Source organism: Pelodiscus sinensis, chromosome 4, assembly GCF_049634645.1.
Source record: "Pelodiscus sinensis isolate JC-2024 chromosome 4, ASM4963464v1, whole genome shotgun sequence".
Taxonomy (NCBI): domain Eukaryota; kingdom Metazoa; phylum Chordata; order Testudines; family Trionychidae; genus Pelodiscus; species Pelodiscus sinensis.
Window position 1 is genome coordinate 122,562,597 of NC_134714.1, and position 27,198 is coordinate 122,589,794.

The 27,198-nt window shown below is 42.4% G+C and overlaps 1 protein-coding gene across 10 annotated transcripts in view; it reads left to right on the plus strand.

Annotated features, from left to right (window-relative positions):
* PPP6R3 (protein phosphatase 6 regulatory subunit 3) overlaps window positions 1-25,801 on the plus strand; it is a 144,496-nt gene extending 118,695 nt beyond the window's left edge. For all 10 annotated transcript variants that reach the window (XM_075928324.1, XM_075928323.1, XM_075928320.1 and 7 more), the window contains 4 exons: window positions 312-418; window positions 1,332-1,482; window positions 10,840-10,962; window positions 24,334-25,801. In XM_075928324.1, the coding sequence (XP_075784439.1) occupies window positions 312-418; window positions 1,332-1,482; window positions 10,840-10,962; window positions 24,334-24,385 (433 nt within the window). In that variant the 3' untranslated portion in view covers window positions 24,386-25,801. The remainder of the gene's footprint in view (window positions 1-311; window positions 419-1,331; window positions 1,483-10,839; window positions 10,963-24,333) is intronic.
* Window positions 25,802-27,198: the final 1,397 nt, after the last annotated feature.

Genomic DNA, 27,198 nt, shown 5'->3' on the forward strand with positions numbered 1-27,198 from the left:
CCCTGCTGTTGGAGTTTCTGGCAAGAATGAACTGGGGATGAAGGGGGAGAGTGCACAGAGCCCTCTTGTACTGTGCCAGGAGGGTGCTTTTCCAGGGGGCCCTTGGACTGCTCCCCTATTGATACTGCAGAGCTTAAAATTTCTGACACTGGTACATGCAGTGATCACACACCTATTGGGAATGGACATGAGTAACACCTCTCGAAGAATAGCAGTTACAAAAGGTAGCTGTCTTTTGCATGTGAGCAAACTGCACTTCAATGTTTAAAAAAATCTTTCCAAAACATAACTCACTTTCATTTGTATTTAAGTCCGAAGGAGTCTTTAAGAAGTAATTCACCTGTGGAAATGGAAACAAACACAGAACCCATGGATCCTCTGAATGCAAATGTATCTGCACTTGGAACACAGACAGAGGGTAAGTGCACTGAAATCATTCAAAACTTATGTGAAAATGCATAGCTTAGAAGCAGAGTGGCTTAAATGGGTAGAGCATTGGACTTCGTATACCGTTGGCTTCTTGGGGAGATTTTGGGCAGGTCATTTTTCCTTTCAGCACTTCTGTTTCCCCATCTGTAAACTAAGGACAAGGATAGTTACCTCTTCTGAGATGAATGTTGAGATCTGCAAAAGAAAAGCACTGTGCAAGCTGCTATTATTATCATTAACTTCACTTTTTTATTAGTCAGTGAGGTTTGGGCATAGCTTTAGTTAATTAAGACGGCCTGTAGCCTTGAGGCTTTGGATGCAGCAGTGAACAATACTTGTGCCTGTCTCTCTCTCCTGCAATCTGTCTTTTCCAACACATGCACAGAGTGAATTAAAAATACCAGGTCAAACTCATGTTGCGTTCCACCCCCCCTTTTCCCAGTTACATTAAAAAAATGCTGGAAGTTCAGGATCTTAAAATAGAACAATGTGCTTGTGTGTATATATAGGGAAGCTAACCAGGAGACCTGTACCAGTATGATAATACCAGTATAACGTCTCATGTGAACAGTCTTGTTCCAGAATAAGTGTGGACAAACTCTACCACTAAGTGCTGCAGGTGCTGCAAATTGTCTGTTTTGCTAACTGAGTTGGAAAATGAAAGAAGATTATGAAACGTGTGTTTTCTTAAGTGTTAAAAATTTGATTACGGTATATGTGCTCATGCATAAACATATAGCAGAGGATGCAGAAAATTGGCATTTTACCTGCCTTGTGAGATTTGTTAAGTAAACAAAATTGCAGGAAGATTGTGATTACAGTAGATTATCTTCATTGATTTGTACTTGCTCATTAACTATAAAAATCATTAGCAGTATCCTAATTTGTTTATCTGTATCCAGTCCAAGGAAGTGTTGCTATGGAGGCCAGCTCAGATGGAGAAGATGATGTGGAAAATGCAGACAAGGTAACTGAGACAGTAATGAATGGCAGCATGAAGGAAACACTGAGCCTTACAGTAGATGCGAAAACTGAAACAGCGGTCTTCAAAAGGTGAGGAAACTTAGTTCATTTCTCTTATTCACTCAGGTTGTGCCAACTTTTTTCTTCCTCTAAAAATGTTTTAAATAAAAGTTGATTGAGCATTTTATTCAGTCCTTTTGGAAGTATTTCACAGAATTAATTTCCATGTCTGTGTGCAGAGATTTTAAACTTTACAGTCTGACTCCAGTTTTCCATTATCTGAGCTTCCATTGGTAAGTACATTTCAAGAGAGGCTATTAGAACTAGGTTTTGTTCTGCACTGGAACAAAACCAAAACTTTCTGAACTGTTAACTGAATTGTGTTTAGAAGTTAATTTTTGGATTGAGACCTGAAGATTTTTTGTATTAGGGAACCTTTTGTATTTCCAGGGCTTTTGGGTAAGTAAGATGCTTCTTCAAGGGCTGGTCCTTACATGTCTTCCACTGGGGGTTGGAGAATTCTTTCAACCAGTTTCTTTTGGTCCATACATTCATCCTCGCCTTCTGTGTGCTTTCAACCAAAGGCATTAAAGGTTGGAGTGTAGTGAACTGAACTGACTGTTTCTCCAGTTCCTTCTTACTGCCATATGGCCTGAGTCAAAACAGCCTTTGTAAAGTTTTCCTGTGATTTATCTGGTCTAGAAATATTTCAAAACTTGCCTTTTGCCTATAGTTCTTTATACCATAGGTGATTTCTCAGTCATTGTGAGGCCCAGCCACTTTCAATGCTCTTGTTTGTAGAGCCCTGCAAATCCACTGGTATCCACGGCTCATTTTTGCAGATATTGATGCAGATACAAATTTTGTATCCACTAGAGATGTAAAATCCTGTTAAATGGTTAAACATTGTTTAACCGCTTAATGGGGGGTGCAGGCTTGCTGTGGGTGGGCTGGAGTGCCCGTGGTGCACTGCTTCGTCCAAGCTGGGCCTACTCTGGGTAGGAGCTGCTCCGGGTTGGAGCATTGTGGGTCCCACCAGGCTGAAATAGCCCCTTGCCCATAATGAATGGGGGTTTGCTCCAGCTTCCATCAGTTAACTGTAACTGGTAAGCATCATCCAGTGATGCTAACCAGTTAACCATTCACATCCCTAGTATCCACTCAAGATTCTACTCCTTTGGCCACACCACTGCCTTTATAGCTAGCTTTTTATAGTTGTACAGCTTTTAGGAGAGGGGTGGGGTTTTTTGAGATTTTTCTACTTCAAGGACCCTCCTTTCCTCTCACCCCGATCTCTGATACTTGTTCCTGTTCTTGTAAGTTTTCTTTAATGTATTTCTGATCATGAGGGGTCTAGAGCTGAATGGAAAATTGCTGGTTCAATAGCAGCAGAACTGTTTAGAGCAAATATCCCTTCACTGTTACATAATGGTTATGCTTCTCTCTATATAACAAAATTTAAATGGTTCTTTTTGATCAGTATTTGAAATGGAGTAAATCAGACATCTATCTATTTTCCTATTGTGTCTTGTACTTTTATGGTCCATTTTTATTTGTCTGGTCCTTATTTTTTGATTCATCTAGTATAAAGTCAGTTTCTATTAAGGCTCTTCTTACCTCCAGCCTAAGATGCTTCCATTTCCTTTTACTTTTCTATGAATCTCAGAATTCACAATTCTATAGCAGAGTAAAAAAACAAACAAAACCAAATTATAGGAAGGTATCTTAGCCTCTAACTCCTTGAAGGAGACTTGTTATACCTGGGCTTCAGGTGAAAAATCTAAAATTTCCAAGACTGTTAGCATGCCTGGCAAAACTGAGGTCAGGGCCATGGAAAAAGCAAGAGAGCAGCTTGAAATCAGAAAACGTGTAACTTGCAATCCACCTGCAGGGGGACATGTTCCAGAATGCATTATGGCAAACTTTGATAACCTCACACTCTGAAAGATTTAGAGATTAGGATTACAAGGAAGGAAAGGACACATGATTATGATTTTCAAAGTAGCGCACAGTTTTATGGGAGCAGCACAGGGGCGGAGGGAGGCAGTCAGCACATGGGGAAGCATCTTGAAAGCAGACTCCCTGCCTGTACCAGCTTCTGCCTCTCCCCCACCACACACACTGCTGCCTCTGATTCAGAGGCAGAAGTGTGCTAGGGAGGGGTGTCAGGTGTCGGCACAAATTCTCCTTGTAGAGATGTCCCTGGGGGTGCTCCACATCAGGTGTAGTGTCCCAGCGCCCCTGGATGGAGTTTTGCTGGCAGAACCTCAGCGGGAGCCGCGCATGCGGTGCACAATGCGCGCCAACTCCCTGACTAGCTATGCACATGCACAGGCCCCCCCTCCCCCCACCGCCTCCTTTCAGTTCCTTTCTACCGTCCCTGCATGCTGTGCTCTCTCTCCTCAGCTCACTTAGCTTAGTTAGTTCTCAGTTAGTTTCTGGGTTAGTGTTTAGTTTTTCTTGTTCAACGTTGGCTTAGTTGCTTCTGTTACTTTAAAAAGAAAAAAAAGAAAGCGGTGCAGGATTTGAACTGCTGCTTCAGCGCTCAAGCTGGTATGAGTTCTCCCAGCTTCAAATGCTGCTCGCTCTACAGCAGCGCGATGTCCGCCTCCGACAGGCATGAGTCCTTCCTCAAATGCTTGGGGAGCTTTCATTCATGCAGAAATTGCCCCTACTGTGCTAAAATGAGACCTAGGTCTCAGATAAGAAGCTTAAAGTGAAATTGCTCAATATTGACAGCAACAAAAGACATGGCTCTGACCCAGGATCTGGGCAGGGCTCATCATCTAATAAGGAAATCTCTAAGCCCGCTAAAAGAAGGGCATGTTCTTTACCTTAGCAACCCGTTAAGAGACAGTCTGAGGGGGAAAAAAGTCCAGCTACTCAGACAAGAGCTGCCTCAGCACATTCAACCGCCCAGGTATGTCAGGCGAACAGTGTAGTAAGCCTGAAAGCACTTCAGACACTGAACCGATAGAGGCAAAGTGCCACTCTGTGCCAGCCTCAGTAAACTCGCTAATGCTGACCCCAATGACAGGTACACCGGTACCTCAGCCACTCAGGATGGCACCCAGTGAAGGGATAGAGCACTCTCTGAACGCTGCTCCCTTTTCTCAACAGTTAGGGGCTCCAGCTCTCCCTCTCACCTCTGAGGTAAATATGGGCTCCTCTCAGTTAGTGCAGCCCTCCATGTCGCAAACTCCCCATGTCACTTTCAGGGAGAGTAAAGACTTGTGCATCGATTCAACCCTTCACTCTCCTATATTGAGTGAAGATAGATATATTCATTTGCTACTCTCTGACGACTCAGATCCGTAGTCCCCCCTCTCACAAGAAGAGGGGGAGGAATATGAAGTGTTCTCACTGGAGCCCCCCCTCAACCTCAAGTGGCACTGCTACATATAGGAGCCATAGAACCTGTCCCATCTCAATTCTACAGAACAGGATTCTTTTCTCACTATTTTCTAATCCAAAAGAAATCTGATGGGTGGAGACCTATCCTGGACCTCAGATACCTAAATAGCTTAATAAAGAAACAAAGGTTTAAGATGGTTACTCTAAATACAATCATCCCAGGTCTGGAGCCGTGTGATTGGTTTTCCTCTCGACTTGCAAGATGCCTATTTTCTATCAGACCTTCTTGTAGACATTTTCTCCATTTTACTTTAGGTGCACACCATTTTCAGTACATGGTCCTGCCCTTCGGACTCTACAGCTCCAAGACGTTTTTTCCAAGATCCTAGTGGTAGTCACTGCCCACCTAAGGAGACAAGGGATCACTCTATATCCCTACCTGCATGACTGCTAGTAAAAGCAAGGTCCAGACAGGTGTGTCACCGGCATACTCTCATGGTGCTATACTGCTTCCACTCTTTAGGGCTCCCAGTGAACCACCCCAAATCGATGCTTTCTCCCTCACAGACCATTCAGTTTATTGGGGCACACCTCAATTCTGTCACAGCGAGAGCCTCCCAACAGAGCTACTCATACCGAGCACCTGGCATTATCCCTCCAGGACATGCCTATAGTCACCACTCTCGACTGCTTCCGACTGTTAGGTTTATGGCTTCCTGCAACCCTGTGGTTCCCAATGCAAGGCTATTTATGAGGTCTCCAAGGATGGCTCCTAATGCAGTACAGAGGAAACATTCATTTACTGACAAAGAGGCTAACTATGCCTCCATCAGTCAAAGCATCACTGAAATGGTGGACAGAGGTGTCCAATCTAACCAGTCACACCCTTCCAATCCATAGAGCCCTCAGTGATTATCACCACAGATGCCTCAGTCACAGGCTGGGGCGCTCACATAGAAGGGAGAACAGTTCAAGGACTGTGGTCCCCCGCGGAATGTGCACTACGAATAAATATCTTAGAACTCAGGGCCATTCGCTTAGTGTGTCAAAAGCTGCTCCCTCAGGTGAAGGGAATACATATCCGTGTCTTCACGGACAATATGGTGTGTATGTTTTATGTAAACCGACAAGGCGGAGCACAGTCACAGCCCCTGTGCAGAGAAGCCATAGCCCTCTGACTCTCTTATGGAAAGCACCCCTACTATATGCATTCCCTCCATTTCCCCTCCTGAACAGGGTCGTCTTAAATATAAGGAGGGGACAAAGCGAAGATCATCCTCATAGCTCTGTGCTGGCCACGACAGCCTTGGTTCCCTCTGTTACTCCAGGTGACACACTGCCATCCAATCACATTACCAAAAGTTCCTTACCTGCTCTATCACTCGCAAATCAGCACACCTCACCCTCAACTCATGATGCTCCATCTAAAAGCGTGGCATCTCAATGGTTCACTGGCATAGAGCTCCAGTGCTCCCAACAAGTCCAGGAAGTTCTGCACAGCAAAGATCCTACGACAAGAAAAACAAATATCAGCAAATGGACACAATTTATACACTGGGCCTGCGAGAGCAATGTATTGCCGCAAACAGCCCCACTCCCAACAATATTGGAATACTTACTACTCCTGAAGCAGTCTAATCTCTCATTAGCCTCAGTCAGAGAGCACTTAGCAGCTGTAACAACATTCCACGTACCACTGGATGACACCACTTTGTTTGCACACCCCACGATGAAACCATTTCTGAAGGGCCTGCAAGCTCTTTACCCTGACGTGTCATCTCCACAAGAACCATGGGACCGCCACCTGGTTCTGGCAACCTTAACAAAACCGCCCTTTGAACCTATGGCCACATGCTCCTTACTCTAATTGACACTTAAAACAGCGTTCCTAGTGGCTATCTCATCGGCAAACAGAGTAAGCGAACTGGTCGCTCTCATGTCAGGTCCACCATTTACTATTTTTCTCAAAGATAGCGTGTCCATGCAGCCACGCCCAGAATTTTTACCCATGGTCCGCACGGCCTTTCACGTCAATCAAACAATACACCTACCTGTGTTTTTCCCAAAGCCCCATTCCAACGCCTTTGAAGCTCAGATGTACATGCTCGACGTCAAAAGAGCTCTTTCTTTCTACGTTAACAGAACTAAGTCATTCAGGTCCTCTCCTCACCTGTTTGTTTCCTTCGCTAACCATAACATGGGAGAGAGAAATATCATCTCAAAGACTATCCCATCGGATATCGGAGTGTATTTATACTTGCTACTCACTTAATAACTTACTTCTGCCTGCTCCAATGCAAGCACCCTGTACCAGGGCACTTGCAACCTCAATCGCATACATCATGAAAGTTCCACTGGAGGACATCTGTGCAGCAGCAACATGGTCCATGGATCCCACTTTCATGAAACACTAGTCACTTGCCTCCGGTCTTTTACACACCACTAAGTTAGCTAAAGCTGTCCTGCAATAGGCATACTTATCAGATCCAAAGTCCCTACCTCTATAAGATAGACTGCTTGTAGTCACCTGACATGGAACACCCCCAGGGACGTGTCTCAAAGGAGAAGAGGAGGTTACTCACCTCCTGTAACTGATGTTCTTTGGGATGAGCGTACTTGGGGGTGCTTCACTACCCTCCCTTCCTCCTCTCTACTTAGGAAACCTAAAAAAAAGTAAGTAAACAAAATAAAATATAAAAGCAATCATGATCATCACTCTCCTCTGCCAGGTTCCGGATAGAGAAGGAACTGAAGGGAGGTGGGGGGCCGCTCATGTGCATAGCTAGTCAGGGAGTTGTCGCGCGCCACACATGTGTGGCCCCTGCTGAGGCACTACTAGCAAAACTCTGTCCAGAGGCCCTGGGACACTCTACACCTGATGTGGAGCACCCCCAGGGACGCTCATCTCAAAGAACGTCAGTTATAGGAGGTGAGTAACCTCCTCTATGTGGGAGAGATGATGGAGAAAACAGCTGTAAGCATGTTTGTTTGCAAAGACAAATACCAGAACTCCATCTTGGGCATCTGTCATCTGCTGGTTTGTTTGTTTGTTTGTTTGTTTGTTTGTTTATTTTGGGTAGGCATCGTGGGAAAAGTTCTTAAGGAAGGATTTAAAGGACTTTTCCTAGACTTTAGTAAGGCATTTGATAGTCTCACATGATATTCTTATCATTAAACTAGACAAATACAGTTTAGATGGGACAACTATAAGGTGGGTGTATAACTGGCTGGATAACTGTTATCAGAGCAGTTATTAACGGTTCACAATCCTGCTGGAAAGGTATAACAAGTGGGTTTCCACAAGGGTTTGTTTTGGGACCGGTTCTGTTCAATATTTTCATCAAAGATTTAGATATCGGCATAGAGAGTACGCTTATTAAGTTTGCAGATGATGCCAAGCTGGGAGGGGTTGCAACTGCTTTGGAGGACAGGGTCATAATTCAAAATGATCTGGACAAATTGGAGAAATGGTCTGAGGTAAACAGGATGAAGTTTAATAAGGACAAATGCAGTGTGCTCCACTTAGGAAAGAACAATCAATTTCACACATACAGAATGGGAAGCAACTGTCTAGGAAAGAGTACAACAGAAAGGGACCTAGGGGTTATAGTGGACCACAAGCTAAATGAGTCAACAGTGTAATGCTGTTGCAAAAAAAGCAAATATGATTCTAGGATGCATTAACAGGTGTGTTGTGAGCAGGACACGAGAAGTCATTCTTCTGCTCTACTCTGCGCTGAGTAGGCCTCGGTTAGAGTATTGTGTCCAGTTCCGGGCACCACATTTCAAGGAAGATGTGGAGAAATTGGAGAAGGTCCTGAGAAGAGCAACAAGATTAAAGCACTAGAGAACATGACGTATGAAAGAAGACTGAAAAAACTGGGCTTGTTTAGCTTGGAAAAGAGAAGATTGAGAGGGGACATGATAGCCTTTTTCATGTATCTAAAAGGGTGTCACAAGGAGGAGGGAAGAAAAATTGTTCTTCCTGGCCTCTGAGGATAGAACAAGAAACAATGGGCTTAAACTGCAGCAAAGGAGATTTAGATTGGACATTAGGAAAAAGCTCCTGTCAGGGTGGTTAAACACTGGAATAAATTGCCTAGGGAGGTTGTGAAATCTCCATCTCTGGAGATATTTAAGAATAGGTTAGATAGATGTGTATCAGGGATGGTCTAGACAGTACTGGATACTGCCTTGAGGGCAGGTGACTGGACTTGATGACCTCTTGGGGTCCCTTCCAGTCGTAGTATTCTATGAGACTAGGATAATGGCTTTATGGACTAGTTAGGAAGGGTGTTCTTAAAGAGCAATACTAAAGAATGCATGAAAGTGCTAATGTAAGAGATTGATAAACGGGTAACAGAAGCTGACAAAGTAAGGTACTTAACGTGTGAAGGTCTGTAAAGACTAAAAGTTTGTTTCAAGAAGTGAAGAAGGAAAAGCAAGCAGACACACCCAAAAGTGGGGAAGAGATTTTGACACAGCCAGAATAATGGGCTGGGAAGATTGTCGGGGAGGAGATTGCAGTAGTCAAGACAGGCGATCCAGACAAGAATTTTAGTGGTATGTAGAAAAGGGGCAGTTATGTTTGGGAGTCAGCGTTAAGATGATTTGGACCAGGACTGGACGTTGTGCTAGTGATGAACAAAGGTAAAGTCAAAGCTGACAGCAATATTATGATGGACTTGAATGACAGGAAGGATAGTAGAAGTGTTGAGTGAGAGAAGATGGAGTAATGAGGCCTTGGGAGGAGACAGTTGGTTTTCATTATTACATGAAATGTAATGTTAATGGTAAAAACATCTAAAAGGAGATGTTGGTTTGGATGAATGAGCTTTTAGGTGCTACAGTAATACAAATAATGGATGGAGATGAGTTAGTGGTAGGGAGATGTCTATATTTGGAAGATGCAGTAGCTGCATCTGAAAGTGTCCGTGAGGTCATCTATAGATGGGATATTCAGGAAGAAAGGAAGTAGGCCATGGAAAGTATTGAGGGATGGGCTAGCTGTGTAGAGTGAAATATGGGAGTGGGAGGATCCACTGAAAGAACAATAGTAGGACAATTGGGAGAAGAGTGTCTCCCCTATTTTAAGAGAGAAAAAAGACTTCTGTTAGTCTATAAGGTGCCACAGGACTCCTTGTTGCTTTTGCAGATCCCGACTAACACGGCTACCCCTTGGATACCTGATGTCTTATGTCAGTCATGTGGGAGCCGGTTTAGAGTTTGAGAGGTGGTGTGTCAAGTTTGCACTTGAAAGCAATGAAAGATGTTTGGCTAACATTTTTGGGTCTGAACATACCCATAAGAGAGTAGCTAGAAAAAAATGTGTAACGTTGGAATGCAAATAGGAAAAGAGACAGTTTTTTAATAAACGTCACTATATATTTAATATCTCCTCTGTAGGCTTTACCAACTGTAAAGGAGTTCTCACATTTCATGTGTAATTGTATCGGAATAGAAACCCTAACGAACTATAGAAATGATGCTGTTTTCTTAAATGCGTGCTGTTCATTGTCTATCTGTTTTAGCACTATGCAACATCAGCCAGTTGTACTTTAAGCCTCGAAATGAAAAGGAGGCTTCTTTAGGAATTTTGAATGAATAGAGTGCAATACTAGTAAGTGGTTTTAACCCCCCCTCCCCCCCAAAAAAAAAAAACTTGGTGTTGCTGATGTGCTTTTCCATGGACAAATTTAATCAATGCTAACTTTGAAAGGAACCTTAAGTCTTTTATACTTTTCTCCTTCTATTTTTTGCATACTTTTGGCTTCAGAGTGTTGAAATCTTATCGGTATGTACAGTAAAAGCTGTGATTGTTCTCACTTCAGGCACCAAGCATATTCTTTAGTCTTTTCTTGTACTAGTATATAATCATTGTTTTTCATGCATCTTTTTAAATCCAGTTTAAGTGAACATAACACTGTGTTAATGGATGTCTACAGAGTCCAGATTCCTGTGTTTGATTTCCATTCTTCGATCATAATTCAAAAACCATTTGCATGTCTGGACCCTTCCCTCAGTCTCCCACTGTTGCACGAAATTCCCTACACCCACAGTGAAATTAAATTGTAACCTCTGCTTTTAATTTAGTGAGGAAGGAAAATTGTCTACCTCGCAGGATGTTTCTTGCAAATATGTGGTGGAGGAAAACCCAGAAGCTGTAGAAGAAAATCCTGCTACTCCACAGCCTGCTAGCAGCAGTCCAGAACAGAGGTAACCTTATTATAGGCTGCTACCAGCTGTTTGTTTCATGTTTCTAATAGAACTGATTCAAATATCCACAATTTCTGGTTCCAGAATCCATTTATCAGTGCTTTGTGTGAAGTGTCTTTACACACATTAATCTGTTGTTCTTTTACCTGTTTTATGTGCATTCTTATGAGTTGTATTTTTCTATTAATGTCTACTAGACTCTTGAGTTTGTAGGGGGAAAAACCCCCATTCCCTCTGAAGTATTTCATCCATATCCCTTTTACTCATGTGTGTGGTGTGCTCAGTACACTGTAGTTAAAATGAGTTGCTGTTTCCAAGGGAAGGTGGTTTTTTCCTGGATCATTTTTTATTGGTAAAAGGCAAAACTTTTGCAGTACACAACTGGTTAGCCCCAGAGCTTAGCATGACCCTCCCAGAAGTCAGAGATTTTGAGGGTGTGCCCGAGGACGGTGCCCCAGCCTACATATCAGATCCAGCCCTTCCTTTCCTTAATTGCCTCTGCCCTTTCTGGTTGGCCTGGTCCCATGTGACCTTGGATTGTTGGGTGTTGGGCATAGTTTCTTTGAGCTACACCCTGCAGTTTGCAGCCAACCACCCATTTCACCCTCCCTTCCCTGTCACTCTTCAGGAACTCCTCTCACAAGTGTGTCCTTTTTTCAGGAGGTCAAAAACCTCCTCCACCTGGAGGCATGGAAGGCAGGGAAAATTCTACTTGTGTTGCCTCCTAGTTCCAAAAGCAAAATGGGGGTGTGAGACCCATCTTGGACTTGCATCATCTCAACAAGTCCTTCAAGAGGTTCAAATTTTGCAAGGTCTTATTAGCCTCCATCATTCCCTCTCTGGTTCCAGGAAACTGGTACACTGCCCTCGATTTGAAGGACCCATACTTTTATTCTATGTTTCTGGGTCACGGGCAATTCCTCCACTTCATTTTGCGTGGGTGCCATTTTTATTTTATGGCAATGCCCTTGAGTCTCTTGTTGTGAACACTCTTGGGACCAAAGTATGTAGAGCCAGTAGCCGCTTGCCTGAGAGACTAAAGAGTCCAGATATATCTATACTTTCTTGATTAGAAAAGGCCGGTCTGTAGGCCAGGTGTGGAGGCATCTTGACCTGGTATGTTTTCCCTGCTGTGACCTAGCATATTATATGACACAAAGTCAACCCTAAACACAGTACACACAATTCATTGGAGCAGTCCTCAGTGCCATGTGTGCTAGGTTCGTCTTCCCCGAGGCTTGGTTCTGGGCCATGGGAGACTTCATTGCGAGCCTGAAAAGTGTACAACAGGGATCCACTGTTGGACATTTTTCTGCTTCGATGGTTGGAGGCCCTAGTATATGCCTTCCCCCAGCTGCTCTTTCTTCCCAAGAAAAAAAGATCTCAAAAAGATCAAACAGGACAGGGCAGTGTTAGGTCTGATGGCTTGGTAATGCATGGCTGAACATGCACCAACAGCAGCATTTGACTGAGGTGCAGCACAGTCTCTTGGAGAGTAGTAAGCCCTCCATCAGGGCAGAGTGGTGAAGTGCAAACAGTTTGCCACATGCTGTATCCATACAAAAAATTTCTTCTTGGATCACAGCCTTAATTCAGTTCTGCTATGACCAAATGAAGGTGCCGCCTCTGCAGCCTTTTTGGCCCATGTGTCTGTTCAGGATATCTGTAGAGCAGCCATCTGTCCATACCTTATATCCCCCTGTGCACTGACTCAGCCAGCCCAGAATAATACTGGCTTTGGCAGCGCAGTACTGCAAGTCTCCAAGCTATGAACTGAGCCCACCTCCTTGGATACTGTTTGTAAGTCATCTAGAATGGAATCAACATGAGCAAGCATTTGAAGAAAAAACAGTTGCCTACCTTTTGTAACTTTTTCAATATACATTGTTCATGTATGTTCAATTTCCTGCTAAGGATATGAACAAATAGCCGATAAGCTCCTGCTTATTGGGTAGCACTGTCGTCTACTCAGTCTCCCCCTGCTGCCGCACTGCCTCTTTTAAAGGGACAGAGGAGCCAGCACGCAAAGACGTTGGCTTAATCTCTGGTCCCACACTGGGTCACAGGACAACCCTCCCCTGTGCTGCCACTCTGCATTCTGAAAGGGACAGAACAGCCAGTCCCATGGGTCTCAGCACAAGCCTCCCCTTGCTGCTCTGCGTTATTAGGTACAGGGGAGCCTGTGTGCACAGATGGTGGCTCAATCCTGGTTGTCCACCTGTAGCATTCCAGCCTGACAGCCAAGGGAAGTCCCTGTTGCTATACCAGCAGAGGAGCATTCCATTCCATGCAGCCCCAGCTGGGCTGGCGGGGGACTGGGAGAGACTGGAAGTGAGAGCTGCAACTGTGCTAAGGTAGCAGGTAGAGGACAGTACACCTCAATTTCAGCCCACCTGAGGGGGGCGGGGGGAAGAGCAAAAATCTGATCTCCATTTGCACTGGGCATTACAAGAAGGGAGTGGGATTCCCTTTTGAGCCCCAGAGGGCTGGGGGCAGAGAGGGGACTGAGAGAAGAGAAAGCAAGTTCTGGCTGGACAAGAACTCCAGTAACCAGAGTGTCTTTTTAAAAAGGAATCCAAGTATTTGTAACCTGACACATCCAACTGAGCCCCAGCTCTCAGGCTACAGTGATTCCGTGACTAGGAGAGTTGTCTGTTCTCAACCATTTCTGTTGGGTTCCAGGCAAGTGACTGCCATTAGATTTTACAGTTTGTTTGGGGACAAGGACAGGCTTCAAAAGTAATTAGGGGTGCGTGCCAGGTCTTTGTTTTCTAGTGTAGTTCCTTGATTCTTCAGTGTGAGTCACACAGTGTGCCTCCTTAAAGACTAACAAGATGGTTTATTAGATGATGAGCTTTCGTGGGCCAGACCCACTTCCTCAGATCAAATAGTGGAAGAAAATAGTCACAACCATATATACCAAAGGATACAATTGTGGCCCACGAAAGCTCATCATCTAATAAACCATCTTGTTAGTCTTTAAAGTGCTACATTGTCCTGCATTTTGCTTCAGCTACCCCAGACTAACACTGCTACATTTCTATCACTATTCTACAGTGTGCCTCCGTGACTCATAAGTAAAGTAGAAGTGAGCTGTGCCCACAAAGCTCATGATCACCATCTACATGTTTTGTTAGTCTATAAAGTGCTACCGGAGCATTTGTTGTTTTTTTTCTGTAACAGACTAACTTGGCTACCCCCTGAAGCTCAAGCACAGCTGGGATTCACATTTGCAGGATGAAGACCTTATTTACATTTCATGTTTCTGAGGGGTAGCTGAGTTCGTCTGTCACTAGAAAAACTTAAACAACAAATAGTTTAGCAGCACCTTAAAGACTAACAAAACATGTATGGGTATCATGAGCTTTCATGGTTACAACCCACTTCCTGAGATGACTGGAGTATTAGAAGTCCAGGTCCAAGAATAAATGGGGGGAAAAGGGAAAAAATTGTGAATTGGATTATTCAAGTTACAAGAGGCTGATAAGAGCAATTTGAATCTCTAAGCACCGGTTGGTTCATTAAGTCATTAGGATGTGGAAGGTAGTGTGAGAGCCAGCCAATATCTTCATTCATTCCTCTCTGATAAGAATCAAACTTGTAAATGAAGTTAAGTTCTAACCCTTCCCTGTGTATTGGCTTGTGGAATTGGCCTGAAACAACACTGTGACTTTGAGATCCATGAATGAATGCCTGGGCAGGTTAAAGTGTTCTCCAACAGGTTTCTGTGTGTTGCCTTTTCAAATATCTGATTTGTGTCCATTAATTCTTTCCTGTACACACTGTCTAGTTGAGCCAATATACATGGCAGTGGGGCATTGCTAACATTTGATGGCTTAGATCACATTAGTGGATGTACAGTTAAATGAGCCCTTGATGTTGTGGTTGGGGCAAGTGATGAAGTCACTTGTGTAGATGTGTGGACAGAGTTGGCAGGGGGCTGATATACAGGGAAGGGTTGGAACTTAACTCATTTACAAGTTTGATTCTTCCTAATGACTTCACCCATTGTTTGTTTGTTTAGTTCTTATAGAGGTGAAAATTGTTCTTATCACCCTCTTGTAACTTGAACAATCCAATTCACTCCCCCTTCTCCCCTTATTTATTCTTGGGTCTGGACTTGTAATACTCCAAGAAGTGGGTTGTGCCCATAAAGCTCATGATACCATCTACATGTTTTGTTAGTCTTTGAAATGCTACCAGACTATTTGTTGTTTGTTTTCACATTACAAGGTCTTTCAAGCTGGGAAGCAATCTCCACTGCAGTGTGTGTGCTCTGTTTCCTTTGGAGGGAGGGAAAGGTTACCTAGTTGCCTACTGTGACTTTCTTTGTGAAATTCAGGGAAACCAAGAAAGTGTTGCCTTTTTTCCCCCAGGGCTCTGGTCTTCAGCATTTGCAGTGTGTAGGTCTAACACAGTGGTCCCCAACCTTTGCCGGGCACCAAGAGCCGTGCGCCTGGGGGCGGGGCCGCCTCCAAGAGCCGCGCGCCCGGGGCCAGCCCCCCCCCCCCCCCCAAGTGCCAAGCGCCCGGGGCGCGAGCGGCCAATTCGCGGCGCTCACCATGCGCCCGGGGCTGGCTCCGGCACCATGCATGCGCCACATGCCCAGGGCCAGGCCAGCCCCGAGCACTTGGCGGGCGCACACGAATGCCCCCGCGGGCACCGTGTTGGGGACCACTGGTCTAACGCATTGAACAAACCTGCTCTCGCTGCTGGCTCCCCTGTCCCTTGTGCACAAGGCAGCGGAGGGGAGAGAGGGGAGCAGGGGGGGAGGATTTATGCTGAGACCTGTGGGATGAGCTGCTCTGTCCCTTTCAGAATGCAGAATGGCAGCGCGGGGGATGGTTGTCCTGAGACCTTGTGGGGGACCAGAAATTGAGCCAGTGTCTTTGCGTGCTTGCTCCTCTGTCTCTTTAAGATTGCAGAGCGGCAGCTGTGAGTTGTGGTGAGAACCAGCCTAAGCTGGAAGTTAATGTGTTAACTGCCCTCCCTTAACTAGTCGAGTAGTCAATGGAAATTCCACCAACTACTCGATTCGCAAATTAATCGCCATTTAAGATCCCTATTTTCTGCCCTCCTCCACATAGAATTGCTGGCAAAGAGGAACTGAGAGAGGACATGGGGCCAGCAGCATCAAATATATATACCTCACGGAAGTGTCACTCCTGGGGTGCCACAGTCAAGACCTGATACTCTAAATCTATTCCAGCCCACCTCGTCCCCATATGTTCCATGATGCAATACAAACCATGAAAATGACAAATGTGATCTGTTAAGTAATAGGATGAAAAGAATCTTAAGTGCCTCATAGTCAATATAACTGCAGACAAAAAGCTTGTCAGTTTACTACAGAAGCAGATAAACCCATTGGCTACATCTACACTGGCCCCTTTTCTGAAAGGGGCATGCTAATTTTAAACTTCAGAATAGGGAAATCCGCGGGGGATTTAAATATCCCCCGCGGGATTTAAATAAAGATGTCCACCGCTTTTTTCCGGCTTGTAGAAAAGCCGGAAAAGAGCGTCTAGACTGGCCCGATTCTCTGGAATAAAGCCCTGTTCCGGAGGATCTCTTATTCCTACTTCAAAGCGGCGTCGGACATCTTTATTTAAATCCCGCGGGGGATATTTAAATCCCCCGTGGATTTCCCTATTCTGAAGTTTAAAATTAGCATGCCCCTTTCGGAAAAGGGGCCAGTGTAGACGCAGCCATTGCATATAATAATGTTGGAATCCCACAGGTTCACCATCCTTGATTGCCACAGATTCCATGTTGATAATGCCAAGGATGCATTTTGTTCTCCGAACCCACAATGGTGCCCAAACTATTTACACTCTGGGCAAGGAAGGAAAAAGTACAAGACTAGCTAAAAAGCAAATAAAAGTTATAGACTCATAGACTTTAAGGTCAGAAGGGACCATTATGATCATCTAGTCTGACCCCCTGCACAGTACTGGCCACAGAATCTTACCCACCCCTCCTAGAACAATCCTCTCCCCTATATCTCAGATATTGAAGCCTTCAAAGTTGGAAGCTTAGGTAACTTATCTGCTCTCCTTTGGTGTCAGAACTGTATAGCAGTAGTGGCGAGCTTTGAGAGTAGTGGCTTCTTTCTCCCTCACATTGCTGAGGTTTGCTAGCCATGTAATCCTCAGAGAAAGAAGGTTCTGATTTGCTTGTTGTTGCTCTTTATAATTACTTTTAAATAGGAAAAACTTAAAGAATGAATAATCTAGCAGCACTGTGAAGACTAACAAAACGTGTAGATGGTACCATTAAAAGTCTTGAATCTGGAATTTTAATGCTCCATTCATCTGAAGAAGTGGGTGGTACCCACGAAAGCTCATGGTACCATCTACATGTTTTGTTAGTCTTTACAGTGCTGCTAGACTATTTGTACTTAGTCATTCAGCCAGAGTTTTGATATATAAATATTTTAACTCATTAAATGAGTGTTGTTTTTTCATAGACTTTAAAACATTAGTAGAACATGTAATTTCTGCATTTGCCACAGTCACCAGAAACTGGCTGCAGCTTTCATATATAATATATAGACACCCTCATGTACATTATATAAAACCTCAAATGTGCATTCTTTTTTATAAAATATATGTTCCTATTGATTAGCTTTTTTCTGCACAAGAAAATTGTGAGACAAATTTATGAAAATAAACGCTGTTCATGTGTCTTCTGGTTCGAGACTTGTTTCTCGTTGTGCATATTTTAATAGTGATATTACTAAATCTGAATTTTTTTAATATTATTTTTCCCATCTCTTGTGATTTGGGGCATGAACTTTTATAAGACACAGTTGGAAAAAAATCTGCTTAAATATTGATATATTTCACTTTTAAATTGTGGTGGGAAACACTGAAATCCATTATTTCCCACAGCCTCATTTTCTGACAGTTACCTTTTATAAATACTTTATATAAGAAGAGTAACACATGAAGAGTTTTTTTAATACCCTGCTATAGGTTTTTTTAATACCTCAGTTATCTGATGTTTGCAAACACCCTTAGTAGATAAAATGTTCAAAACTTTTAAGGTAAACAATTGGAAATCAAAGAAATGTAAAAGTTGTAAATACCGTAATACTCAAGTGCTCCATTTAAAGAAAAAGAAAAGTCTTGCTGTGCATATCAGATATTTGCCAAGATGTACAGTATTTGCCTTAGAATGAAGAATTACTACTATAAACCAGAAGAGGGCTCTCAAAGCTAGCAATTCTTTTCATTGTTCCTGATTTCAATAAATGTTATGTTTTTAGAAATCCTTTGTTTTTTGCTTGACAAATCTTAAAATGGGCAGAGAAAGTATTTTAAAATAAGAGAAAATATTTTAAAATAAGGTCGCTGTCACAGTAGATTTTTACCAGATTCCTCATAAGTTCAATATAAATATGCAGATAGACCCGTCCCCGCTTTTGGGGCTCCATGCATGTATGATTTGTAGGAGTCCCAAAGGTAAGTCTTGGCTCCCAAGCTAATAGACAGGTTTGTGCTAGGAGTCCCAAAGTGCCCCAAAAGGTCCCAGTGGTGAGTTTACTTCAGACAGTTAGTAAAGGAGTTCACTGCTACAGTTGTGATGGCTGTATAGAACAGACTCTTGCTACCCTAGCGTCTTTCTTTTTTATATATCAGGTTTTTCCTGAAAAGTTGATAATTTTCTGTCTAGTGCTGTTTGTCTCTGATCTAATATATATATTTTTTTAAAAAGTGTTTTTAGTGATTGGCAGCCAAAGACTTAGCTAGGGGACTCCTGCTGGTCATGTGCATATAGAGCACGGACCCAAGAGTGTGGCTTCTCTGTGATTGTACACCATCAGAGAACAAGCATTCCAGGTAATTTTTCTTTGTGTGCAGTTCAGAATATCTTTTCTTAAAAAAAAAAAAAATCTTGACGTGCACCGGTGAATTAGCTTGTTGCACTGGATGAAAGTGGAGTTGGGTTTCCTTTAAGTACATGTTCAGTTTAGAAACAGGTGGTGTTGCTTAGAATCATATGAAGAGTTCCCTTCCATTTGTATTGCCTGAACTAGCTGGGAGAGAGTTTTCACTAAAACTGTTCAACATAATAATGAGCATATTTATATTGCTCTTTGCTTTTCACTTTTTCCCGCCTTCCCCCAAGTGTTCCTGATGCTTTCATGGTAAAAGACTGAATGAGATTCAGAATGCTCTTAAAGTAGCAGCACCTAGATTAGATTAGCACCCAGGGCAATTTTTTAAAAACATCGCATTTATTTATTTTCCTGACTCTGCAAATATTTACTTGTATATACAAAAATTGATATGCGATGTACTTAAGTATTATTTTCAGCAAGCTGACACTACTATATGTAGTACAGAATAAGAAGAGGAACTCCCTAAAGAAAATAGTAACACACTTTGTGAGAAGATGTTAAACTTTAAAATATTACTATCACAAGGTGTATTCCATCACTGACTCAAATGTGTTGTATTTTGTTAGAGACCAAATATAGCTCGATTAGCTGTGATTACTTCATTGGTCATCTTCATTAAAGTGCTGAATGTAATCAGTAAGTGGGAATAGTTAAATGGCAAGAACTTTGTTAATGAAGATTTAAGGTTACTCAGTAATTGCTTGTGCTTTTCAGAATGTTGAGTTAAGGAAAACTCAGACTTCTGACAACAAGGAAATAAGGTTGCAGGGGCATTTATTTAAGCTAACTCTGCCAGCTGCAGTAGGCAGCAGAGCAGTAGCCACTGCAAATTATTTGCATGGACTCCACCTGCACTCCATGCATCTGTTGAACAGTCTACTGTATATTTGAGAGAGTTTCTTTGTGCCTCTTATCATAACTTAAAGCAAGGTCAGGATTTGGTTGTGCCAAGTAAATGGGATGTCCCTGGAATGGGATTGTTTCTCATACCAAAAAAAAAAAAAAAATCAGTAGGCTGCTGTAAAAGGGGCTCGCTGGGGGGGACACATCCCCATCCGGCACAGCCCAGTTCCCCCACGTCCTCACTGATTCCTACAGGAACGTTACTGGCTGTTCCCCTTTGTCAGGAAGAAAGGGGAAGTGCAGAGTTTGCTACATTCCTCACTCTGGCTGAGACATGCAGGGGGTGGATGAACCTGGACCTGCCCCAGCCAGAGGGACATACACCCCTCCTCTACCTGTGCCTGGTGGAGCTACAGCAGCCACTGAGAGGCACTTCTCCCCTGGCCCCAAGCTACTCCGGTGAGAGAGGGCTGGGGTAGTCCTCTCTTCCCAGGGCAGCCTGCATACTGAATCCCTCAGCGCCTGTCCCACTGCAGAGCAATGATTTAAATGAAACATGGACATGCTCGTTTTATTTTCCAAAAAACAAACTGAGTTAAGGACCAGAGCAATCTTCTAGTAAAGAAATGAAATGGAGGAGCCTGGAAGAGTTGTGATATCTGGGGATTAGTTTGAGGAGTGTCACGGAAGTATGATTATGATCCGGATCTGACAGACACCTCCTCTGCCTCTCTCCCAATGAGTAATATCAAAGGAAGGAGGTGCAGGTGTACATTGAGGTTCCAGTCAGCAACACTTTATTCCAGAATTGTGTAGGTTATGCTTGTAGCAGGGCCATCAGAAGACTTAGCTTTTATATCATGCTTTTCATCAGTAGATCTCAAATAACTTTATCTTTGTACCACTTTACAGATGGGGAAGCTGAAACAAAGTGATAAAGCGAGTTGCCCATGGTCACCAGAAGGCCAATGGCAGTGCTAGAAATAGTTCCAGTCCAATGATCTTTCCTCTAGGCCAAAGAGTTGCTTTATGATTCCTCAGTGGTCCTTTCCACTCCTGTACATTTTATTGTTGTGGAATGGGGATAATAGTTTAATATATGGTTGTTACAGTAACTTTAAGCCTCCAGAAGTGTGGTGTGTGTTTCCACATCCAGTTCTACCAATACCTGCAACATGTAGCCTTTCCCATCATTTTTCATGTCTGTCCACTTTCCCTTCTTCACCTACCAAATCCCATTAGATCATTAGCTATCATGATAGTTAATATATATAGGTAAGAAAAGTTGCTCTTTGGTGCCTCCTGCCCTATGCAGATGCATGCAGATATCACAGGCAGAAGCTTAGTCAAGGGCCACATGCAACACTGGTTATGTATCCCACGCTGTTGCATGAGCTGGGTCCCTCATTGCCACTAACCTCCTCCAGCTAAGATTCCTGCCCCCTTTTTAGCCAGGCTTTACTTGTTGTGTTACAGGTTCACCCAGTCTGCCTCTCCCTGCATTATGCTCAGGCCATTCCCTTTGCCCCTGTATGGCTCCTTCCCCACTCTGGCATGATAAATGTGGGAGTGGGGACCAGCAAAAGTACCCCAAAACCTTATCTTCCAGGCTTTGGTATAAAACTCTTCCCCCAAAATCTTAACCTAGATTTTGGGGATAAAATCCCACTGCCACCACCCAAGAATTGATAAGAAAATCAGGGGAGAGATCCCTTGGGAAATCTCAACCCTAAAGTACAAACCAGGACACACAAAATTAACCAATGCCAGGTTAAGAAAATAAAAAAGAACGTTTATTATCAGTACAGTATTCCTGTTGCAAGCATAATGACTAGATAGAAAAATAACCAAGTAATATACTCATGGAGGAGAAACCCACCATAGGCCAGGAGCTTAGTTACAAAAGAGAGCAAAAAACATTTTTAAATGTACAGACATCAGATCCCATTTCCCAAACCGTAAAACGGATTTATCTAAACTTTACCCTACTTACAGAAGAGTGAAGAGTCTATTCTTGGAGGCAGACATTCTTTCTGCCCCCCTCAGTAGATGGAGAGAGAACTGCCCAGGACAAAGGAGGGAAAAATCAAAAATTCCTTTGTCCCAGTTTGAAATTCCTACCTACATTCCTATTGGGTGAATCTACCTGACTTAGGTAAGGTTAACCCCTTAGTTCCCAGGCTGCTGGCTAACCCTCATGATCATGACAGCCCCACCCAGAGATATGTATCTTAATTATTTTCTGGATTTAAGGTGTTTCAATTTATTGCCTTCATTCTTCCCATCCCAGCTCAAATGGAGAGGCAGAGAGGAGGAGTCAGGCCCCACCAAGAGTAGCAGGGGACATGAGAAGAATTCAAGGCCATTAGGCCCTCCTATCTCTCTACCCTGACTTTCTGCTACCTCATTGGCCAATCCCTCCTGTCTTCTCCTGTCCCCTCCCCTTTACCTGAACCCTCCTCCTTACCTCACCATCAGTTTCCATTTGTCCCCATCCCAGAATTCCTCTGTTCCTCACTGCAGACCCAACCCTCTTTTCCCTTAGTGGTTCAAGATTTGGTGACATTAATCTCCCTTCCCAACAAGCACATGCCTGTATAATTTGTTTTTATTTAAAAAATAACTCATGTGCCTTCTGCATATTCTGCTGTACTCACCACATTTCTTATATATTTTCAAAAAAAGGAAAATTGAAGTGGCATTTTTTTACCCAGCTATTTACAGGTGAATCTTACGCCTGGTCTACAGTGCACAGTCCATCTAATTGTGGTGCTCAGGGCTGTGAAAATTTAACTGCGTTGCACAGGAAGTGATGCTGACACAAGCCCTGTTATCAGGCAGGCAGAAGAATTCTTGGGTTGTGTTAGTTATTGCCTTTGAGAGGTGGCATTAATACAGCAATGAAAAAATCTGTTCTGTTGCTTGAGTCCCTGCATTATAATAGTGCAGCAGCAGCAGTAGCTGTTCCACTATAGTGTTTCTTGTGCAGACATGGCCTTAGGCATATGCTGCTAAGGGATGTGAATACGCCATTCCCCAAAGTGACTTAAATTGCATCAGTATAAGTGCTTATATGCACAGTGCTGTATTGCTGGTAGAGCGTCTACTTAAAACATAGTTTCTGCTGTTTGTGGAGGTGGTTATATTATGCTGGTTGGAGATATGTCCCGTCAGTGAGCATAGAACACCTTCATTAGGCGTCCTGCAGCTGCATCAGTACTACTGCCAACATGTACATGTGGACATACCCTTAGATTTCACCTAAGGTGAGTTTCTGACTTCAGAGTTGCAGGCTCAGATTGGTGGCCCATTTGTTTCAATGAGATGTTCTCAACAGAAAGTGAATGCTCAATGAAGATGAGTGCAACTTGAAACAATGGCTCTGGGGTGTGTGAATTGTTCTGTTCATAGCAGTGAGCTTTCCTAAACTCCTAGGGAGACTTTGTGATGCATCAGTTTTACCTATTCTTAGCTCCTCACCCTAGTACCAGAAGTTTTCCATGGTGCATGCTTAGGGGCATGCCTGTTGTTGTAAGCTTCCCAGCCAGAAGGAGTCAGGGCTTCCTCCAATTCTGGCTCTCAGTGGAGTGGGGGATTAGGGGATACTCAGATACCCCTGAAAGGCAAACTCTGCTAGAACCTGGCTGGGGGTGGGAAGGAAGTCCCACATTCTGTCAGACCCATGAAGGCATAGGGTTTGAGGGCTCATACATTTCCAGAATGGACTCTGAATCCCAGCTTTACAGAGGACTGAGCTCAATCCCCCAGAAAAGCAAGCACCAAACCTGGCCAAGGGGAGGGTGTGTGTGCGTCATACCCTATTGACATGCTGGAGCTCTGCAGATTGTAATGAGCATACACTGTCCCTGCCCTCCTCATCCATCTTCTTGTCACTTCCATCACTCGTGTCCCAGTGTCTCATCAATGTCCTCTTGCTTCCTGTTCCCACCTCCTCTGCAACCCTTAATCACTTTCCCTTCCTGATGAGTATTAGCTTGTGTGGTTTCTTTTCAGAAACTAGCTTCAGCACCTCACGAGTGATCTGGTGTGCGCTGATTACATTTCCCCTTTGATAGAGGCAGATTGGAGAAATGTACTTTTTTTTTTAAATGTCAGAGTTCTTCCCTGGTTGGTGTTCAGATTCTGTGTCTAACAGATTACCACAGCCCAGATCTTGTGATGTAGAGTTTTCCAGACAGTTAGCCTCTTACTCTGTACATGTTCCATATACTCCACTAAGGGCATAAACAGGTGTACAAGCCTTTTCATGTACATAACCAAAGAAATAAAGTTTTTGTAGTAATGTTTCTAATTTGATGTCCCCCAAAGGGATTTTGTAGCCATTAAAAAAAAGTCAGCTTTAAACAAGAGAGCTGGTTTTAACCTTAACTGTAGTAAAGCTGTCAATCTGCTTCTGTTAATAAGAAAATGAAAAAGGACATAGCAGGGTTTTTCATTTTGTTTTATGGACACACTTGCTCTTTTCCATGACCCCAATTTTAAATTAATATGATTTAAACAAGTCATTAGAAGTTCATTTGCTTGCTTTTACCCTTGATTGTGACGATTATACAGGTGCATTGGTTTTTTAATACACTTACACCCTCTTTTTGATTTCTTAGGACTGATCAACAAACCCTTTTAGGAGAAGCAACTGTTAATGGCCCTGTATGATATGTGATGTCTGCTGCTGTTGGCTGAAGAACACGAACTGATACCCAGGGGTTTTAGTGTTTCTCAAGGATTTCATCTAGAGCCTGTCAAAGCCAGTCACTGCTGCACTAATTTCGCAAGGGATCAGGACCAGCAACATTTATATTCTAGATTTTAAGACATTGTACAGAAATTCATAAGTGTAAAAAATATTGCACATTCAGAAATACCAATACTTTTTGCGTATGTTTATATGTATTGTTCTAAATAATGGGTGACCTGTGAAATAAGCTCTTGCCACCCAGGTAATGATAGTAGTGATACTATAGTTAAAATGGCTGTAAGAATAGTTTTATAAAAAAGAATACACAAATCTAATGTATTTGAGACAACTATTTGACAATTAGTGTGACCAAAGTATTTAGCAGTTTTCATACATTTTTCACCTTGTTTAAAAAAAATTCATGTTTCTTCCAGGTTGGCAAAGAATTGTAGAACTGAAATGCCCCATAAATGTTATTTTGGTTGTTTTAGCTTACAAAAGTGATTTAAATAAGAATTTTTGGTGTTCCGCATTTTACAACAGTTTTTAATTGGTAATTGTTTTCTGTATTGTTTAAAACAGATCAAAAATGTAAGTCTATTGGTAGAGATTTTAAATATTTATTACTACAACTTAGGTGACAAATTGATGTTGCTGTAAAGCCATATGTTCTGTTAGTCTTGTTTGCTTGAAACAATACCTTACAGGTGAAACACTAGAATATTTGAAGTGCACATGGCTTGTTGTGTTTTTTAAAGTGATTCACCTATCTTTGAACCCATTCACTAAGATTTACTTTAATATACCAAACATACAATTGAACATTTTAGATTTAAAACACCATAATCCTGTTAGACAAGTCAACTAAGTGAAATGCCTGTTCTGCTAATGTAATTACAGTACATGCATTTTAAAAACATAGTATTTTTAAAGTACAAATCAAAATTTGGCACCTGAGCATGTTAATTGTTACTTTCACTGTATTGATCTGTGTGAGGCTTTCATTTGTAAGTTCTAAACCAGTTTTTTCCTCTGCTGGTTTGTATATATAATGATTATGGAAACTAATTCTGTATAATTTATAATTTTCTATGTCGGTATAAAATTCCAACAGCCTTCTCAAACAAACAGAAGCAATATATTGTATATTGCCACATTGTCTGGTGAAAGGGTTAAAGTACTTCACCTCTTGCACTTTTAGATGCAAATCCATTTTTATTTCTGTAATAGGAAGTTATAGTCATTTATTTTTACATTGTTTTGTTTTCCTAACCAGTATTTAAAGCCAAAAGGATACTCTAAACAATGGCCAATGATTTATTTTAGAAAGTGTCCCAAGCAACGTGCCTAAACATTACATTGCATACAGAAATAAAAAAAAATGTATAATGGGATTTCCGTTAGTTCTTGTCTTGCATTTCATACATAATCTCCATAGAGAGATTCCAAGTAGCAAACCCCAAGAAATTACTTGAGCCATCTGGTGAAAACAAAGGCAAACCGCAATAATATGCAGAGTAAAAAAGGCCAACCAGTGTTGCTTGTTTGTGCATAAATGATGCAGGGTGAACCCACTCTTATTTAAAAAAATACACTTTCTATAAAATGGAATATTCTGACTTTAATCTTACTTCAAAGTAAGCAGTCCTGAATAAGTTTCACATGATGGTTTCAGAGTATTTTGAACGCAATACTTTAAGATGGGATATCTGCTAAATTTATCTTTGTTCCATTTTTGGGATTATTACTGATCCAGTTATCTCAGTACCAAAACCACCAACTTTGGCTCCAAGCTCAAGCTGTTGGTCAAAGCTGGATTCCAGGCATGGCTCACTCTTGGGGGATGGGGGGGCCGGTACACTATTTGTTTTTTAGTGACTACTTCTTCCCTATCAAGCAAAGAGACATGCAACCACATGGAGGTGGAGGAGTGTTTTGCCACAAGGTGGGGTGTTTACAGGGATTATGAAGATAAAATGTGATTTGAAACATGTCTGCATGTTCCTTTGCTTAGATAAGTGAGGTTTAAGACTACCTCACGTGATAATTTGAATGGGCTCCATCTTAATCATACTGTAAGTACTGATTGAGATTTTTTGGTAAATATTTGTAACTATTTTTAATTTGCTTTTTTAAAAATCTCTGTATCATCTGTATTGAGAGTTTAGTTTTTAGATTAAAGCAAAGTTTGAAATATCACTCAATTACCACAGAGTATTGCCTAACAGTGCTGCTTTTGTGGGAGTGCCAAAGGCTTGACAGTTGGCACTGTAAACTACTGTGAAAGACAGTAGTAGTATAAAGTAAAATTAAAAGATGAGGCTTTTTTCTGGTAGAAGGTATTTACTCCCAACAGGAAATTTCCTTACTTTGTCTGTTTCTGAATTAGGCAGCCTACTGCTGATTCAGATGCTTTTTCAGAGCTTCAACTCTTAGGATTATCTAAGAATGAAGTCAGGCTGCAGCTTTCCAAAACCCAATCTATAAGCATGAGCTATAATAACTTATAGGGGTTGGGTTTTTGAGCTGCAGTCATACTGTCTTTCTGATTCCTGATCCAATGAAGAGTTTTTAGCCTTGGTTAGTTGCTGGATGAAGCCTTAGGCCCTTACTTCAGTGGGAACTAAATTGCATGTTAAAGTATCTTGCTGAATTAGGATCTGAAAGATGAGATAATCAAGCTTCTCTCTGGAGATATCTGTTCCATGATAGATGGGTACCGTAACATTGTAGAAGGTAATTTATGTTGTAAATTCTTTGGAAAATAGCCCATTGCATTGCTGCCCTAGAA